At 44.4% G+C, this 20051-nt stretch overlaps 1 protein-coding gene across 1 annotated transcript; it reads left to right on the forward strand.

Moving 5' to 3' along the window:
- The first annotated feature begins 891 nt into the window (after nucleotides 1–891).
- On the forward strand, nucleotides 892–8575 carry LOC145360656 (uncharacterized). Its single transcript, XM_080216005.1, has 4 exons — nucleotides 892–979; nucleotides 3886–4281; nucleotides 5740–6213; nucleotides 8454–8575. Exons 1-4 carry the CDS (start codon nucleotides 925–927, stop codon nucleotides 8573–8575), a joined length of 1047 nt encoding a protein of 348 aa, XP_080072131.1. The 5' UTR covers nucleotides 892–924.
- The last annotated feature ends 11476 nt before the right edge of the window (nucleotides 8576–20051 follow it).

Below are 20051 nucleotides of genomic sequence, written 5' to 3' on the forward strand. Positions count from 1 at the left end.
TGCAACAAATTAATTTGTTGGACTTTAACCTGGTGTTGTGAGATTTCTTTTTGTTTTACCCCAATCCAACGCCGGCATCTCCACATCATTGCCAGCCTGGCAGCACCCAACCAGGCACCCTGGCAATGCCAGGGGCAGTGCTAAAGGGACAGATGCTAAGGGGCTTTGGGCCTGAGTGAGGTGGGGATATTGAAGGGGGTCCACAGTGGGGTAGAGTGAGCAATTCTGCAGCTGTGATGATTGAAGGGGTTAGTGGAGGGATTTCCACAAAGGGGGGATTGGAGTGTGGGAGGAACTCAGCAATGGGGCCAATAGGAGGGGAGAAACACTTCAGAGTGGACAATTGAGGGGCTGGCGGAAACTCAGCAAAGCGGAGGTTTGAGGGCTGGGGGGCTGCCAATGTATGTGGTGATGGAAAGGGGGGAGACCAACACAGGGAGCAACTGATGGGGGGAGCATACACCGGAAGACAGGAGCACCTGCGCAATGGTGCCCCATGAGCTCAGTAGCCGGCTTCATCGGTGAGATTAGGCTCTGCTCCACCCAATACTGGCAAGAATTGCATCCAGGCTCTTATTTTGCACGAAGAGCAATAAGATTCTGACTCACAGCTCACTCCAAAAACCCCCACGCTTCTCTCCCGTTTTCTCACTTGTTCGGAGCTTTGAATTCTTTTCATTAAATTCCATTCTTTATATTTTGGAGCTTTTTGTGAGCCTCTGGTTGGAGAGTCAAACAAACATCTCAACTGTTGTCCCCGGTTGCATTAACACAACATCAAAGCCCACATTTCATCTAAATTGGCCGAACAGGAAGCTATTATCTCTCTCACGCCATCTTGAGAAGTTCAGCTTCCTTTTTTTCTCACAGACAGGGAAGTAAGGGTGCAACCACTACTCAGCAAGCACGGTCTAGGAATCTGAAATGGCACTCGGTGCTCTGTTTGTGGGTCTTTTTCTTCTCTTCCAACATGTTGCTGGTAAGGATTAACTTCCCATTAACTTTCCAAACGTTCTTCACATGGAAAGAAGAAGAGAGAGATTGAAAGCATTGCTGTTCTTGTGTAGATGTTTAACATAATCGACTCACAGTCTTTCCTGTGTGTGTTTAATATGGTGTAACCATGGAGCATCAGTTTGATATTGTCATTCAGATAGTGAGGAGAGATTAGGAGCAATTCTTTACCCAGAGAATTGTTGGGACAATGGAATACTTTGACAGGCACTGCTTGAGTCAGAGATCACTCAATATTTCAACTGAGAATTCGATAAGAATTTGAGGTTGTGAAAGATACAGGAGAGCAAGTTGGTCAGTTAGTTCTGGCAGAGAACCACAATTAAAATGCAATACATTTCAGAGTGGGTGGTTCAGTGTTACAGGCAGATCAAATCCCTTTGAATCCAGATTTCCATCACTCTCTTCCACTTTGTACATTTCCTTCACTCCGACGCTATGGCAATATTCATTACTCTGTATTAAAATACAACTCCTTCCCTATATCTTTTAATAGTTGGAAAGGTTTTGGAAATTCAGGAAGTGAGCAACACATCGCAGAATTCCCAGCCTATGACTGCTCTTTTGCCACAGTGTCATGGAGATGGTCAGTGGTAACCTCGAGAATGTTGGCAATGACTTGACAATGTTGGTGCTATTGAATATCGGGGGAGATCACAAAATTGCAACTGTACGGGAAGCCATTTGGCCCATTCTGTCTGCACTGGTTCTCTGAATGAGCATCTCACCTAATGCCATTCTCCTGCCTTCTTTCTGTAACCCTGCACATTCTTCCATTACAGTTAACAGTCTAATTCCTTTTTAAATGCTTCAATAAACCTGCCCCCTCTACACTCTCAGGCAGTGCATTCCAGACCTTAACTACTCTCTGCATGAAAAAGCTTCTCCTCGTATCAGTTTGCTTCTTTTGCTAATTAATCTAATTTTATACCCTCATTCATGATCTTTCCATGTATGGGAACAGTTTCTCCGTATCTACACTGTGCAGAAGCCTCATGATTTTGAACACCTCGGTCAAATCTCCTCTCAGCCTCCTCTTCTCCAAGGAAAACAATCCCAAATTCTCCAATCTATCTTCATCATCACTGGAATCATTGTTGTGAATATTCTGTGTTCTCTCCAATACCATCACATCCTTCCTAAAGTGCCTTGCCCAGAATTGGAAGTAATACTCCAGCTAAGGCCAAAGTAGCATTTTATAGAAATTCCACATAACCTCCTTGCTTTTGGACTCTATGTTTTATTAATAAAGCCCAGGTTGCTGTATACTTTATTAACTGCTCTCCAACTGCCTTGCCACCTTCAATGATATATGTACATACACACCCAGCTCCCTCTGCTCCTGCATCCATTTTACTGTTGTAACTTTCATTTTATATTGTCTCTCCATGTTCTTGCTTCCAATTTGAATCACCTCACACTTCTCCACATTAAACTGCATCATCCACCCGTCTGCGCACTCCATCAACTTGTCTGTGTGTTTTTGAAGTTCGATACTCTCCTCCTCACAGTTCACAAAGCTTCCAGATTTTGGGTCATTGGCAAACTTTGTAATAGTGCCCTGTACACCCAGTTATAGGTCAGCAATAGACATCGGGAAAGCAAGGGTTCCAAAACTGACCCCTGAACAACTCCACCACAAACCTCCCTCCAGCAAGAAAAACATCCATTAATCACTGCTCGCTGTTCTCTGTCGCTCAGCCAATTCCGTCTCCATGTTGCTGAAGTCCCTCTTATTCCTGGAGCTGCTCACAAAGCAGTTTTGCAGCTCTGTATCAAACACCTTTTGGAAGGAAAGGATTCTCTTTTTTTTGGAGGTAGTCATTTCCAGACATTTGTGTGATGTGAATGTCATGTGTCACTCCTCAGCCCGAGTCTGAACATGGTGTTGGTCTTACTTCATGTGGGAATGGACTGCTTCAATATCTGAGGAATATAAGCAAAGAAAAAAGGTACAGGAGAAGGCCATTCAGCCCCTTGAGGCTGCACCACCAGTCAATATGATCCTGGCTGATCATGCACTTTCAGTATCTCACTCCCTCTTTCTCTCCATACCCCTTGATCTCTTTAACTACAAGGGCCACATCCAGCTCCCTCTTGAGTATATCTAACAAATTGGCCCCAACAGCTTTCTGTGGCAGAGAATTCCAGAGGTGCACAGCTCTCTGGGTGAAGTTCTTCCTCATCTCAGTCCTGAATGGCTTACCCCTGATTCTTAGGCTGTGACTCCTAGTTCTGATCTTCCCCAACATCGGGAACATTTTTCCTGCGTCCAGCCTGTCCAGTCCCATCAGGATTTTATGTTTCTATGAGATCCCCTCTCATTCTTTAGTACAAACCCAGCTGATCCAGTCTCTCTTCATATGTCAGTCCTGCCATTCTGGGAATCAGTCTGGTGAACCTTCACTGGATTCCCTCAATAGCAAGAATGTCCTTCCTCAGAGTAGGAGAACAAAACTGCTCACAATACTCAAGGTGTGGCCTCACCTTGACCCTGTGCAACTGCAGCAAGACACCCTTACTTTTATACTCAAATACTCAATAGTGATTGGAGAATGAACGTTGTGTAATCATCAGTCACAGTGCCATTTGTAACCTTATGATGGAGGAAAGGGGATTGATGAAGCAATTGAAGATTGGCCTTCCGTCAACAACTTCAACCATCCTCCTTTCTCCCATGTATGAGAGTTTTTAGACTCAGTGTAATACTGTGGGGAGGGGGGAAGGGGTGTCTTTATCCAGACCTCTGTGATGGGGGAGTCTCTAATCAGACTCATTTACTGTGACAGGTTTTGATGAACATTAATGTTTAATTATCTTTCCTTATGGAATGTTATTTATCTCGATCCGATTCTGTGCTTATCCCTGCAGGATCCACCTATCTCCATTTCCGAGGATCAGGAGATGTCACCACTCTGCAATGCAACACACCCACTGGTGCTGGGAATGTCGGAACCTTGTGCAGCATTCAGGATTTCAGTACTGAAGCAAAAATTGAGAAAATACCATGTGAGAAAGAAGCGAAGAAAATGCAGGATTGTGAAAATTTCGGTCGTGAGAAAAAGAAAGAGAAGCTGCAGTGTCAAAAATGCAAAAATAATGAAAGTGAAATGAATTCACTGACATTCGCTGTGAAGACAGTCGACTCGATGATATTTACCTGCACGGTTCAGGATTCCACAGAATCATCAAAATGTCCAAACTGGAAAACCCTGTCAGGGGAGGGATGTGAAAACTACAACTTGTTCTTTGTGATAAACCCGAGCGGTGAGTGAACTGGAGATATCGGGGGAATTATCACCAGGGGACATTGGGAAGATTGAAGCTGAGATATTAGGGGAGGCATTAGGACAGAAAGCTGTCATTCGAGGCAATTATAGATTCTTTATGGAGATGAAATTATCAAGCATGTAAATAAAGAGTAACAATTGAGGCGCAACTGACAGATTTCAAAGATGATGGCCAGGATGGCGGCAGGGCCGGAGAATCAACGGGAGTCCTCAAATGGATTTTACACAGCCGGGATTTCCTGTCTGTAATGTTAGTTCCTGCCATGAAAGGTCGGGAAGTCCATTGCCACACATTTTAATCTCATTAATGGGCTTCCCACTCTTATTATCCCCTTACGCTTCAATTTCCCCCCTCACTTCAGTGGGGTTTATACCAACTTTTTGGCAAATAGTTTAAAGTTTATTTATTATAGTGACTGGTAGGCTTACATTAACACTGCAATGAAGTTACTGTGAAAATCCCCTGCAAAAATCCCTGTGTGGCACCTGTTCGGGTACACCGATGCAGCTAAACAGCATGTCTTTTGGACTGTGAGAGGAAATCAGAGCACCCAGAGGAAACCCATGCAGACACGGGGAGAATGTGCAGACTCCACACAGACAGTGACCCAAGCCAGGAATCGAACCCGGGTCCCTGGCGCTGTGAGGCAGCAGTTCTAACCACTGTGCCACCATGGCGCAAACAGGGACCTGGCGAAGAAAACCCACCTTGGGTACACAGGAAGTACAGCCCCAAGGGGGTAGAGGGTCATGCCTGGAAACTATCCTGGCAGCGCCTCCTGACATTGCCCCTTGGCACTGCAGTGCCAGAGGGAATTGCCGGAGAGGGTGGGCTTCCAATAGGGAGGTCTGTGGGTGATGGTAAGGTGGTATTCCCTGGTGTTGGGGTTTCGCTGGGAGGGGCGTCTGCATGGAGGTGGAAGGCGGTTGGGGGGGGGGGTGGTGAGGGGGGGCGGGTGGGGGTGGGGGGGGGTTGGGGGGGGTCAGTCGGGGGGGGGGGGTTGGGGGGGGTCAGTCGGGGGGGGGGGTTGGGGGGGGTGGTGGTCCCCATTTCCGTGGAGGGGGGAGGTGGGATCCCCTCTTATTTTTATTGGTTTGGTTTGAAAGATGCCGGGTCTCTTGAAGTCTGAGGTTACTGTGGGAGAAGGTTCAATCAGCAGCTGGCCCGCCAGTGTGACATTTGGGAACCTCCTCCTGGATTTATTTGGAGCAAGTGTCAAAAATTATGGCGGGAAAAGCTGGCAGTGGAGCTGGCGGGCTACAAAAGAACAAAAAATTCTGCCCAATGTGCTTGATAAACTGTTGAGGAGGTAACAGACAAAGTAGATGGAGAAATGCAGTGAATGTTATTTAACATGGACTTTTGGAAATCCTTTGACAAAGTACCGCATTGAGATTATTAGAGTAAAATTATTCTTTTCGATATTGTTTCCAGATTCGGATGAAGTATTTTCTACTGTTGAAACTTTCTTGTCACTGACTGTATCAGAGGGAGAGAATGTGACTTTACCCTGCCAGTTTGAGAATAGAAAATCTCTGCCCTTCACTCTGCTTTGGATCATATCTGGAAATATTAACAAGTGTCTGTACTCTGTTCATATTGAGGATTATAGATCACATTCTAACATACACTGCTGTGTGGATAAAGAGTCATCACAAAGAATCTCTAACCAAAGCTCAGACAGTCCTACAAATGAAAGCCAGTCTCACAACCTCACTATTCACTCAGTGAAGGAGTTGGACACTGGGAGCTATCTCTGTGTTGTACACGGTCAGGTCTCAGGGAAACCTGTCTGGAAGATTACAGCAAACATCTCCCTCAGTGTTATAAAAAGTGCAGAAAATCCAGATACCTCAACACCTGGAATATTTCCAGCGACCAGCAGTGGAAAGCCTACAAATTGTGGAGGTAAGTCAGACTGTGCATGAAATGATTTGAATCATGTAGTATCAATAATTCCAGCTGAGGGATTATGTACATGCTGTTTCTAGACTCAGATGAAATATTTTCTACTGTTGAAACTTCCTCATCACTGACTGTATCGTAGAAATCCTACAGTATGGAAAGACGCCATTCAGCCCATCGAGTCTGCACCGATCAGAATCCCACCCAGGCCCAACCCCCCATATCCCTACATATTTTACCCATTAATCCCTCTAACCTCTGCATCTCAGGACACTAAAGGGCAATTTTAGCAAGGCCAATCAACCTAACCTGCACATCCCTGGAACCCGGGAGGAAACCGGAGCACCCGGAAGAAACCCATGTCGTCATGACGCAGTCAAACTTGTTGAGTGTCAAGTTGCAGATTCTTCCAACTCACATCAATGGCTGATATGAAAAGAGAGAGAGAGAGAGATTCCTGGTCAGGGGTGTGATGGACAAGAGGTTGGAGCGTCTATCACTACAGTCCATAGCTCCAGACCGCAACACACATGTAAAACGTTCATGCTGCTACATCAACCCAGACTCCCTGAGTGAACCATGATGTACCTTCATATGTGTCAGGAGGGAGATGAGCAGCTTGATGAAGGAAATTAGTTTCGGGGGGTGGGGGGTAGCGGTTGTGTAAAAAGAATGAAGCTGGTGGTGTGGTTCTAGATGAATTTTGGCTACAGAACCGTGCTGGCTGAAGGTGCAACCACCAACAGTGGAGAGAAAGGAAAAGGATTTGAGGAAAAACTTTTCCAGCCAACGGATGCTGGGAATCTGGAAGTCACTGCCTGGAAGTGTGGTAGACTGGGGCAGCACGGTGGCACAACTGCCTCACAGCGCCAAGGACCCAGGTTCGACTACCGGCTTGGGTCACCGTCTACATAGGTCTCCTCCGGGGGCTCTAGCCTCCCCCCACAGCCTAAAAGATGCGCCGACCAGGTGCATTGGCCACGCCAAACGTGCCCTCAATGTACCCGAACAGATGCCGGAGCGTGGTGGCCAGGGGATCCCCACTGCAACTTAAATGCAAGCCTGCTTGCGACTCTAATAAACAAACTTAAGAGGCAGAGACTCTCATAACAGTTAAGAAGTTTTATGTATGTTGGAGCATAGCCCCTTTAAGGGGATGGGTCAGATAACCTGGGGTGTGGGGTGAGCTAGTTGGGAACTGACCTGAGTAGACCGTCAACGAGTGGCGTGCGGAGCAAGTAGACTGAAGAAAGACCTGTGTTCCCTGATGCCTGGTTGTGGAGTAGTTCTTGAGAAAATGTCTCAGTACTAGGGATTTAAAAAGAAATGTTTGGATGAGCACTTTAAATGCTGTACTATACAAAGCTGTGAACCAAATGCTGGAAAATGGAATTTGAATAGATATGTACTTGAAGGACGGTACAGACACTGTGGGCCGAAGGACCTCGTTTTGTGCTGTGAAACTCTTCGAAAGCAATGCTTGAGAGATCAGAATCAGAGGAGCAGTGAGTCAGATGGGGCGTGTTCTGCTGGAGGATGTTACAGAGATAGAAAATGGTGAATCTCCATGGGACTTGTGGATGGGAGTGAGAAGTTTAAATCTGGGGCGTCAAGAAGCCGGGAGCCTCTGTAGATTAATGAGGACTGTGCAGTTAAGTGAAGAGGACATGAAGTGGCCTAGGATTAGAGAGAGCAGAGTTGGTAATAAGCTGAAGTCTACAGAGGTTGCAAGATTGGAAACCAGCCAAAAGATCATTGAGGCAATCAAGTAGATAAATACAAAGTTGAGGGATTCAGCTGAAATAAGGCTGGATTAGGAGTGGATGCCAAGATCATGGAAGCAGGAAGTCTTCTGTGTTGCAGACAATATGGTGTTGGAACATCAGCTTTTTGTTAAATTGGATACAAATGCCAGAATTTTGCCACCTCACCGGTCCGAAGCCCGCACAATCCCAGAGGGAGAGAATGTGACTTTACCCTGCCAATTTGAGAATCAGAAAATCTCTGCCCTTCGCTCTGCTTTGGATCATATCTGGAAATGTTAACAAGTGTCTGCAGTCTGTTCATATTGTGGATTACAGATCACATTCTAACACACACTGCTGTGTGAATAAAGAGTCATCACAAAGAATCTCTAGCAAAAGCTCAGACAAATAAAAGCAATTCTCACAACCTCACTATTGACTCAGTGAAGGAGTTGGACACTGGGAGCTATCTCTGTGTTGTACACGGTCCGATCTCAGAAATCTGTCTGGAAGATTACAGCATACATCTCCCTCAGTGTGACAAAAAGGGCAGAAAATCCAGATACCTCAACATCTGGAATATCTCCAGTGACCAGCAGTGGAACTCTGATCAACAGTAAAAGTCAGTAAGACAATCTGCAATATGAATCATTCAGTGTCAGGAGTTCCAGCTGAGAGATTCTGGGTCTATTTGTACAGTTTGTATCTGTTGTAAATTGGTTCAATTTCCTTCTTTTGCTATTGACTATTGTAGATTCTAAGGGGAAGGTTTGTAGCCAGTGCAATGAGCTGTATCTAGAACACTGGATTGCAATGCCTGAATTTAATGTTGCTTCTTCTCTGTAGATCGTGACAGCAGTTGCAGTTCTACACGGATAGGTATCCTGGTTTTCTATGTGGCTGCATTAATTTGCTCTAATGGAGTAATCTGCATAATCAGAAGAGGACAACAATCTGCCAGAGGTAAGCAAGAGTTTTAAAATATGTTTCTTCAACCTGGAAATTGTATTTTACTACCAATTAATTATGATGATTTTTACAGTCTTGCTTCTAACACATCTCATTTGTCTTGATCATGGCAACAGGAGAAGACCTTTCAGCCCATCAAGCTTGTTCTGCCATTTAATTTGATGATAGTTTATCTCTATCTTTACTACATTTGCTCATCTTGATTCCACATCCCTTCATATACCTCATAGAAAATCTATCAGTCTCACCAAGGAAATTTTCAATTGATTGCCAAACTAACACCCTTTGGGGAAAGAGTTCTAGATTTCCATTACCCTTTGATGTCTTTTCTGTACAGCCCTGCTCTAACCTCAAGGTTTGCTCTCCTGATTTTAAACTCTCACAGCAGAGGTAGCAGCTTCTCTCCGTCTTCCTGATCTAATCCTGAAAACATCTTAAACATCTCAATTATCACCACTTAATATATTCCAGCCCACCCTCTTTACTCCTTTTAGCATCCTGATGAATCTTCATTCACCAAATTAACTTTCCTGAAGTGCAGTGCCCTGAACTGGAGCATAACATCTACACCTTTATACTCCAGCCTCTGTGAGATGGGTTTACACCCATCAGCCTTTTTCATCATGTTATGTACCTGTCAACGAACTTTAGTGATTCACATGAACAAACACTAATTCCCTCGTGAGAAGTTCTAAGCTTCTCACCATTTCAAAATACTCTGACCGGTGTTGGGTGCAGTGTGGATGATGTCTTTACACTTCCCCACTTTGAATTCTGTCGCTGCCAATTTGCTAACACACTTAATCCATCAATGTCCCCTTGTGACTGTTGTCTACACTACTTAATGTGCCTTAGTGTTATCAGCAAGCTCCGATATTGCTTTATTGAAGTCATTTATAAATATAGTGAAATGCTGGAGTTCTGGGAGGTACAGATATTTACATCCTGCCAATGTGACTATCTACCTATTGTCCCTATTTTCTGCCTTCCATACTTCCTAACCAATTTTATATTCATGTCATTGCCTCCAATTCCATACAGTTTATTTTTGTTGATAGCCTCTTGTGTGGAACTTTATTGAGTTCTGTCTAGAAATCTACATGGGTCACATCCAAATGCCCCCTATTAGCTACCAAATTTGGTAATCCCTTATTAAATTAAATCACGTCTGTTAGAACGAACTTACACGTTCGCTAGAACGAACTTACACGTTCGCATTGAGTTCAATAGATTCCTGAGGGACAAGATTGCATGAAGCAGAGAGGATAGTAGACGTAAACCACAATCAGATCAGCCACTGGTGGAGCAGGTTTGAGGGACCGAATGGCCTTCACTCCTGCTCCTAAATCTTTTGATCTTGAGTCCTCGTAGCAGATCCTAATAATTTCCCCACATCAGACTAACGGGTCTATTATTTCCTAATTTCTCTATCCCACCTGTCTGAAATTATGGAATAACAATGGCAGCATTCCAATCCAAAGGGATAATTCCTGAATCAATTGAGTTTTGGTTTAATCTTGATCTTGATTTAAAAATGCCAAATCCCCCTTCCAGATGTTTGACATTGTTTGAAGTATATGTCATTAAGTATTTCACCTGTTTTATTTTAGTGACAGAGGCAAATGTGAAGTTCAAGAATTAAAATGTAAGTAGTTTCACGGTTTGAGTATAATCCTCCCAGTCAGTGCTGTATCTAAGGCTCCATTATCCCATGTGACTGCACAGTGCCATTTTATTAATTGTCCCCGGCCAGAATTGGAACCCATTCAATGTGATCTCTTTTCTTACTATCCAGAGAGAATCCAGAGGGACAGTGAACATGAGCGATGCGACTGAGCCCCTCAATGTCAGATGTGTTTTCACAGCTTGTGACGTGGAAATTGCTTGAAGAGCAGAGAAATCTTCTCAGCCATCCTGTGATAAGCCACTCCTCAGCTTTCACAGATTGTTCTGAAGTTATGAAGATCAATTTCACCCCCCTCCGCCTGCCCAACCCTCTCCATGGACAGCACAATGCTCTGCTGCTTATTATACACAACATGTAACTGATGCGATGGAAAGTCACTCAATAAATGATTGCTTTGAAATGATAATGAAATGATGAGCTGAGTAGGAATTTTATCCCAATCTAATGGAATAAATCAATGGATCCCAGTGAGATTATGACACTGGGTTTAAGGTTAGAATTGCCAATCACTTCACTAGTTACTCTTTGCCAACCTGAAAATATCCCATTTATCCCATTTCACTGTTTCCCGTTAGTTTACCAATTCTCTATCCATTCCAATGTTCAAATTAGTTGACAGAGTCGATACAGATGATAAACAGGGGAAGGTAATCTTAAAATTAGAGATTCGTCATCTCAATTTGAAATCAAGAGGCATTTTTTTACCACCAAGGATAGTGGAAATCTGGAACTGTTTCTCCACAAAATGCTGTGGTCACTGGGGGATGAACTGGAGCCTTCAAAGCACATTTGGTCAGTCAAGGGTTCCAAGGAATTTGGGACAAAGGGAGATACGTGGAGTTAAAGTGAAGATTTACCCTGGTCTCATGGAAAGGATGAACAGGCTTGAAGGGCTGAATGGCCTCCTCCTGTGCTTACTGATCCTGTTTTGCATATGCACATTGATCATGATCAGAGTGTGTGGCTGTGATGTCCCCGCCCTGGCCCCCCAGGAGCCAGGAACCCAGCAACAAGGCTCCCACTGCCAGCTGGGAACTTAATTACTTTGGGGCTCCTGGAGATGGGATGAGGGTGTTTTGAAGGTCTTTGGTAGACTTCTTCCAATTGACCAGAGGAGACGCAGGGATAGGTTACAATAGTTTATCGGGGTTCAAGCATGGAGGGAACTACCCCAGAGAGTTGGAGTACCCTCCCCTGCTCTAACAGAATAATCACAGTGACAGCAATCTAATACTGCTCTCTGCTACAAGTCACAGATACAGGCTGCTTATACAGTTAGTCAGTACACAGAACATTGTTTTAAAATTCCGATCTTGCCTCCATTATTAAACATTTGCCCAAAACCTTGTCCATCATTGCCTGGCTAGGAACTGTCTGTTTTCCTAAAATGTAAACTACATTGTTGACAAATTCTTCTGACCTCTCAGGTTGTGCATTCGACTCACACGTGACAATACTCTAATGCAGGGGCCTTAGGTCTACTTACCTTTTTATTCAACCTGTAATTTCACCTTTGCTGTGGCATACTTTGAGCCCACATTGCCCTCATTAACCTGTGCCCAGTGGGTGGGGAGGGGTGCAGTGGAGGGGTGGGGGTGAGAGTATTTTCAGGGGGTACAGTGGATGGGAGGGGGCTGGGGGTATTTGGAGGGGGTTGCTGGGGGAAGTGGAAGCCAATTGATGAGGATGCTTAGGTGGAAATCAACAGTAGTGTAGAGGAACTGTTCAGAATTGTTACAAGCTGGATGTTGGACAGAGGGTCAGCAGGTTGTGGCCTCTGATGGGTTTAAGGAAATATCACAACAACTGAATTAGCATTCAAGACAGTAAAATATCCCAAGATGCTTCACAGAGCCATAAACAAAATGCAACCTGAGCTCAGGAAGGATAGATTGGCCTTGAAGAATGTACCAAAATGACATTGACTGGAATTGAGGTGGCACAGTGGTTAGCACTAATGCCTCACAGCATCAGGGACCGGGTTCAATTCTGGCCTCGAGTCACTGTCTGTGTGGCGTTTTCTCCCTCATGTCTACCTGGGTTTCCTTCGGGTTTCAGTTTCCTCCCACAGTCCAAGAATGCGCAGGTTAGGTTGACTGGCCATGCTAAATTGTTCCTTAATGATGAAAGATATGTAGGTTATACGGATTAGCCACGGCAAATGTGTGAGGTTATGGGGATCGGGTGAGGGAAAGGGTACTCTGTCAGAGAGTTGGTGCAGAATCAATGGGCTGAATGGCTTCGTTCTGTGCCGTAGAGATTCTATCCCTCTTGTTAACAAATATTTTTTTTTAAAACAAATACCAAAAGTGTTACTGGATATCTTATTTTTGGAATACCAAAAAAATGGTTATGACCTGTGAGCCAAGTTTCCCTCTGGGGCTTGGTTAACTCTGCAATTAACATCTGCTGTGGTCAGTAATAACTGCTGAGGTGGTATGACACATTGTTCACCAGTAATTCCTAGGTTGTTGGAACATTTTCTTTGGGTGGGTGGGAGACTGGAATGAATTAAACTTGAGTCCGTTAATTATTTGTCACATTCACTGGAATTTTCTTCTGATTCAAGTTTTGAAGGAAAAAAAGTGAATGAGGAACTGATAGAAGAAACCAAAGTGTTGGGGAGTGATGGATGGAGCACAGCACATTGTTTCTAGTTGGATTAAGGAAATACCACAACAACTCGAAGGAATAGAACTGCAAAGGAAACTTAAAACATCAAAACAAAATGTGATTAAAGAGGTTGATAAAATATTCTAGCCCCTTTGTGCCCACTGGGCGTGGAAGGCAATGATCAAGCAGAAAGACACTGCATGCTCCTTCTCTAAGGACACCATTGTAGCAATGGTACAGGGCAGACAGAAGGGGTGACCCCCTCGATCACCCAGACTGCTGCCATTCTAATTTGATTTTGTTTGTATACAGTGAAAAGTATTGTTTCTGCGCACTATACAGACAAAGCATACTGTTCATAGAGAAGGAAAGGAGAGGGTGCAGAATGTAGTGTCACAGTCATAGCTCGGGTGTAGAGAAAGATCAACTTAATGTGAGGTAGGTCCATTCAAAAGTCTGACAGCAGCAGGGAAGAAGCTGTTCTTGAGCTGTTCTTTAACAAATTAATATAAACGCAGATGGTACTAATGTCCCAGATTAATATCACAAAACAAATTATTACGTCCAGGATTTTTGATTTTTTTTCTAAATTTGAGTGTGGAATTGTTTAAGGATAATATTTTTTTAAAAGAACAGAAACACCACAGGTTTAAAAAGATTGGCTGCTGGTTGCAAATGGTAAAGAATGCCTCATCAATCCGTATGATGCCATGTCTGACAATACCAAATTTTAACTCAGCCTAACTGACGGATGGATTAGCCGTGGCTAATGTGTAGGTTACTGGGATAGGACTCTCTTAAGGTTAACATACCGGTTCAGTTGGCAGTTAGCAAGGCAAATTCAATGTTAGCATTCGTTTCTAGAGGGCCAGAATACAAGAGCAGGGATGTACTTCTGTGACTGTATAAGGCTCTAGTCAGACCCCATTTGGAATACTGTGAGCAGTTTTGGGCCCCACCAAGGAATGGTTTGCTGGCCTTAGAGAGGGGTCATGATGTGGAGATGCCAGCATTGGACTGGGGTAAACACAGTAAGACGTCTCACAACACCAGGTTGTGATATGCTGCAGGAAAGGATGTCACAAGGCATGGTACATCGGGGAGACCATGCAGACACTACGATGACAGATGAATGAACACCGCTCGACAATTTCCAGACAAGACTGTTCTCTTCCTGTTGGGGAACACTTCAACGGTCACGGGCATTCAGCCTCTGATCTTTGGGTAAGCGTTTTCCAAGGCGGCCTTCACAACACAGAGACAGACACAGCAGAGTCGCTGTGCAGAGACTGATAGCCAAGTTCTGCACACATGAGGATGGCCTCATTCGGATCCTGGGTTCATGTCACACTATCTGTAACACCCACGACTTGCCTGCGTTTGCAAAATTTCACTAACTGTCCTGTCTGAGACAATACACATCTCTTTAACCTGTGCTTAACACTCTCTCCACTCACATTGTCTGTACCTTTAAGACTTGATTACTTGTAAAAACGCGCACTCCAACCATTATTTTGTAAATTGAGTTTGTGTCTTTATATACCCTGTTTGTGAACAGAACTCCCAGTCACCTGACGAAGGAGCAGTGCTCCGAAAGCTCGTGGCTTTTGCAACCAAATAAACCTGTTCGACTTTAACCTGGTGATGTTGTAAGACTTCTTACTTGGAGTGGGTGGGGGGGAGGTGGGTGGGGGAGGGGGTGGTGGTGATGGTCTAGAGGAGATTCACAAGAATGATTACAGAAATGGAGAGTTTGTCACATGAGGAGAGGTTGAGGAGGTTGGGTCTATATTCGATGGACTTTAGAAGGATGAGGGGGGATCTAATTGAAACTTACAAAATACTGAGAGGCCTAACTGAGTGGATGTGGAGAGGATGTTTCCACTAGCAGGGGAGACTAGAACTCGAGGACACAATCTCAGAGCAAAGGGACAACCCTTTAGAACCGAGATAAGGAGGAATTTCATCAGCCAGAGAGTAGTGAATCTATGGAACTCATTGCCAGACAGATCAGTTCATTGAGTGTCGTTAAGACAGAGATGGTTATGTTCTTGATCAATAAGGAGATCGAGGGTTACAGGGAGCAGGCAGGAGAATGGGGATGAGAATCATATCAGCTTTGATTGAATGACGAAGCAGATTCGATGGGTCGAATGGCCTAATTCTGCTTCTGTATTTTATGGTCTTATGGAAACTGGGCTATGCCATAACTAAAATCCCTGTCAGCTTTTTCTCACTCCAATGCCAGAGTTAAGTTTATTTATTAGTATCACACATAGGCTTACATTTACACTGCAATGAAGTTGCTGTGAAAAGCCCCTCCTTCAGCGCAGTGGCACAATGGTTAGCACTGCTGCCTCACATCCCCAGGGAATCGGGTTCGATTCCAGTCTCAGGTGACTGTATGGAGTTTGCATGTTCTCACCCTGTCTGCGTGGGTTTCCTCCGGGTGCTCCAGTTTCCTCCCACAGTCCAAAATGGCACAGGTTAGGAGGATTGGCTAAATTGCCCCTTAATATCCAAAGATGTGGCGGTTAGGGAAATTAGCCATAGTAACTGCATGGGGTTACGACTAAGATGCTCTGTCAGCAAGTCACCGCAGACCCAATGGGCTAAATGGCCTCCTTTTTCCACTGTATGGATTGTATGATCCCACTTGGCAGCCCAGCTGAATCTGGTTAGAGTCTCATTATTATCTATAAATAGAAGGGGAAAGTGTGGCATAATGATAATGTCGCAAGACCAAAGGCCCAGGCTAACGGCCTGGAGAAATGGGTTCAAATCAAAAGCTAAGTCCCAGTAAATTGTCATAAAAACCTACCTGGTTTATTAATGTCTCTTAGGGAAGGAAATCTGCCATCCTTAATCTGATCTGGCCCACATGTGATTCCAGACCCAGAGCAATGTGTTTGACTTGTAACAGCTTTCAAGGGCAATTGGGATTAGCAACAAATGCTGGCTTTATCAATGACTCCCACATCCCATGAATAAATAATAAAGAAAAATCAGGTTCCTACAAGCTAAATCAAAGCCAAGGCATTTGAGGGATAGGGCAGAATTTGGGAATTCTGCAATGAGTCACTCACTTCCTGATTCTCAAACACCATCACCAAGTCAGGAGTGTGATGGAATACTCTCCATTTGCCTGGATGAGTGCAGCTCCCAACAACACTTGAAGTTTGACATTCCATTCACCACCTTGAATATTTGCTCCCTCCAGTGCCAATTACAATGGCAGCAGTGGGTACTGTCTACAAAATGCACTGCACAAATTCATCAAGGCTCCTTTGACAACACTTTCCAAACCTGCAACCTTTACCACCTGGAAGGACAAGGGCAGCAGATAATAACAAACACCACCACTTGAAAGCTCTCCTCCAAGACACACACTTCCTGACTTGGAGCAGATCCTGACACAATGGTTAGCACTGCTGTCTCACACAACACTAGGGGCCCAAGTTCAATTCTGGCCTTGGGACACTGCCTGTGCAGAGTCTGCACATTCTCCCCATGTCTGCATGGGTTTCCTCTGGGTGCTCCACAGTCAACAGATATGCTGGTTAGGTGCATTGACCATGCTAAATTCTGCCTTGGTGTATCCAAACAGGTGCCAGAGTGCGGCGACTAAGGGATTTTTACAATAACTTCACTGTAGTGTAAATGAAAGTCTACTTGTGACACCAATAAATGTAAACAATGATTTACACAAAAGGATGCCTGAGGCTATCCTTTCAACTCATGCTATCAAAACAATTTGAAAGCTGGAGTTTAGTAAATACATGGGGCTATGAGGATATGGCCTGGGTGGAATTATTGTTGGTGCAGGCTCGATGGACCGAATGGCTTCCTTCTGCACGGTAGGAATTCTTTAATTCCTTCACTGTGACTGGGTCAAAACCCTGGAATTACTTTCATGTGCAGAGTCTGCATGCTCTCCCAGTGTCTGCGTGGGTTTCCTCCGGATGTTCTGATTTCATCCCACAGTCTGAAAGACGAGCTGGTTAGATTCATTGGCCATGCTAAATTCTCCCTCAGTGTACCTGAACACGTATCTGAGTGTGCTGATTAAGGGATTTTCACAGTAACTTCATTGCAGTGTTAATATAAGCCTACGTGTGACAATAATAAATAAACATAGAAACATAGAAAAACTACAGCGCAAACAGGCACTTCAGCCCACAAGTTGCACCGATGATATCCATACCTTCTAGGCTTACCTATAACCGTCAATTCTATTAAGTTCCATGTACTCATCCAGAAGTCTCCTAAAAGACCCTATCGAATTTGCCTCCACCACCACTGACAGCAGCCGATTCCACTCACCCACCACCCTCTGAGTGAAAAACTTACCCCTGACATCTTCTCTGTACCTTCTCCCCAGCACCTTAAACCTGTGTCCTCTCGTAGCAACCATTCCAGCCCTGGGAAATAGCCTCTGAGAATCCACCCGATCTATACGTCAACATCTCATACACCTCTATCAGGTCACCTCTCATCCTTCGTCTCTCCAAGGAGAAAAGACCGAGCTCCCTCAACCTATCCTCATAAGGTATGCCACCCAATCCAGGCAACATCCTTGTAAATCTCCTCTGCATCCTTTCAATAGCTTCCACATCCCTCCTGTAATGAGGTGACCAGAACTGAGCACAGTACCCCAAGAGAGGTCTGACTAGGGTCTTATAAAGCTGCAAATATAAGTATAAATTAATATAAATTAAATTAAACAAAAATGACAAACAGCATAGTGGGTGTACCTACGCCCGTGGCCTCCAGTAGTTCAAGAAGGCAGCTCACTGTCACCTTCTCAAGGCCAATTAGGGAGGAGTAATAGATGTTGCCCAGCAGTGACACCCATATCCTGTGAAGTAATATACGAAAATAACAAAATCCAGCCAGTTGTACTGAGACAAAAAAAAGGAAGTGCAGCTATTTTTGTGGTGGCAGGAAGGGCAGCAAGTTGTGAATGACTAATCTTATTGAGATCACAAGTGTAGCAGACCAGGGTTTCCCCGGGACAGAAAAAAACACAGATGCTGAGAAGTGAAAAAGCAGAACATACTGGAAATACTCGGCAGGTCACACAGCGCCTACAGAGAGGAAAACTGAGTTCAAGTTCCAGATCAACAAACTTCCATCAGGTGTCTATGGATGTTGTCGATATAGATTTTTTGGAGACATTTTGACAATCCCACAAGACAGATTATTAGTAAAAATAAAAGCACTTGGAATTGAAGGAGACACTGTGACATGCCACAATGATTGGGTGGGAGGTAAGAAACAGAAAATGATGAGAAAGGGAACGTGACCTGACTGGCAAGATGTACTGTGGATTTTCCCAGAGATTTATACCGGCGTGAGGATAGGGGGCACAACTTCTCACCATATCAGCACTGGATGAAGGATTAGAGTGGTTGTGTTTTGTAAATGACATTGCTCGGCAGATCTGGCAGGAAGGGTTAATGTTTCAGGTCGCTGACCTTCTTTGACAAGTGGACAAAGTTTAAGTGGTGTAACAGGTTTTAAGCTTTAGATCAGGTTCAGCAACACCAGTACCAAGAAGTTGTGCGTGCAGCATCCTTAAAGATACCATGCAGTGATAAATAACACGTCTGCAGCCACTTAAGAGAGACCACACACATAGAAGAACAGCTCCTGCATGCTGCAATTACATTTTAAAGAAACATTGGTCAGAAAACAGACCAGGGAGAGAGGAATGTTAACACAATAGGAACTATAATGGGTCTCTCAAATCTTCCCTCAAAACCACCAAGTGTGGCTGTAAAGATTAAAAATGGTCTTATTTTCTCATGAGTCCTTTACATACTTCTCTTTAAAAAAACCTCACAATGAAATTAAATGTGGTGGTAGACTATTTTTTCTTTATGTCACAAGTAAGGCTTACATTAACACTGAAGTTACTGTGAAAATCCTCTAGGCACCACACTCCGGCGTCAGATCGGGTACACCGAGGGAGAATTTAGCACGGCCAATCCACCTAACCAGCACATCTTTCAGACTATGGAAGGAAACCGCAGCACCTGGAGGAAACCCACAAAGACACAGGGAGACTGTGCAGGCTCCACGTAGACAGTGACCCAAGCCGGGAATCGAACCCGGGTCCCTGGTGCTGTGAGTGCTAACCACCGTGCTGCCCCTGTAGGCTGACTGAAAGTGATAAGAAATCCAGTGAACTGTATAACATTGCACAACTTGCCTGAACATTATTCACCCTGAACCCTCCATTCAGTATGTGGATGACCCGACTAGACAGGGGGCAAAGCCTGACCTCCGCTTGGGAAATAAGGAAGGGCAGATGACAGAAGTGTTTATGAGGAATCACTTTGGGACCAGTGACCTTAATTCCATTAGTTTTAAGATAGCTATTGAGAATGATAGATCTGGCCCAAAAGTTAAAATTCTAAATTGGGGCAAGGTCAATTTTGGTGGTATTAGACAGGAACTTTCAAAAGGTGACAGGGGGAGTCTGTTGGCAGGCAAAGAGACATCTGGTAAGTGGGAGGCTTTCAAAAGTGTGTTAACCAGGGTTCAAGTTAAGCACATTCCTTAGAGTGAAGGGCAAGGCTGGTAGAAGTAGGGAACTCTGGTTGACTTTGGATATTGAGGCCTTGGTCAAGAAGGAGGAGGCACATGAACATACACAGGCTACTGGGATCAAGTGGACCCCTTGAAGAGTATAGAGGGTGTAGGAGTAGCATTAAGAGAGAAATCAGGAGGGCAAAAAGGGACACAAGATTTCTTTGGCAGATAAGGCAAAGGAGAATCCAAAGAGTTGCACGGTGGTTAGCACTGTGGCCTCACTGCACCAG

Source organism: Carcharhinus amblyrhynchos, chromosome 32 (genome assembly GCF_965287045.1).
Source record: "Carcharhinus amblyrhynchos chromosome 32, sCarAmb.v2.hapA, whole genome shotgun sequence".
NCBI classification, from domain to species: domain Eukaryota; kingdom Metazoa; phylum Chordata; class Chondrichthyes; order Carcharhiniformes; family Carcharhinidae; genus Carcharhinus; species Carcharhinus amblyrhynchos.

Bases quoted from the DNA above. Each gene is read 5' to 3' on its own strand.
- LOC145360656 (XM_080216005.1), top strand. From the start codon at position 925: ATGGCACTCGGTGCTCTGTTTGTGGGTCTTTTTCTTCTCTTCCAACAT. The intron at 980-3,885 runs GTAAGGATTAAC...TTATCCCTGCAG, and splicing joins TCTCTTCCAACATGTTGCTG to GATCCACCTATCTCCATTTC. The intron at 6,214-8,453 runs GTAAGTCAGACT...GTCCGATCTCAG, and splicing joins AAAGCCTACAAATTGTGGAG to AAATCTGTCTGGAAGATTAC.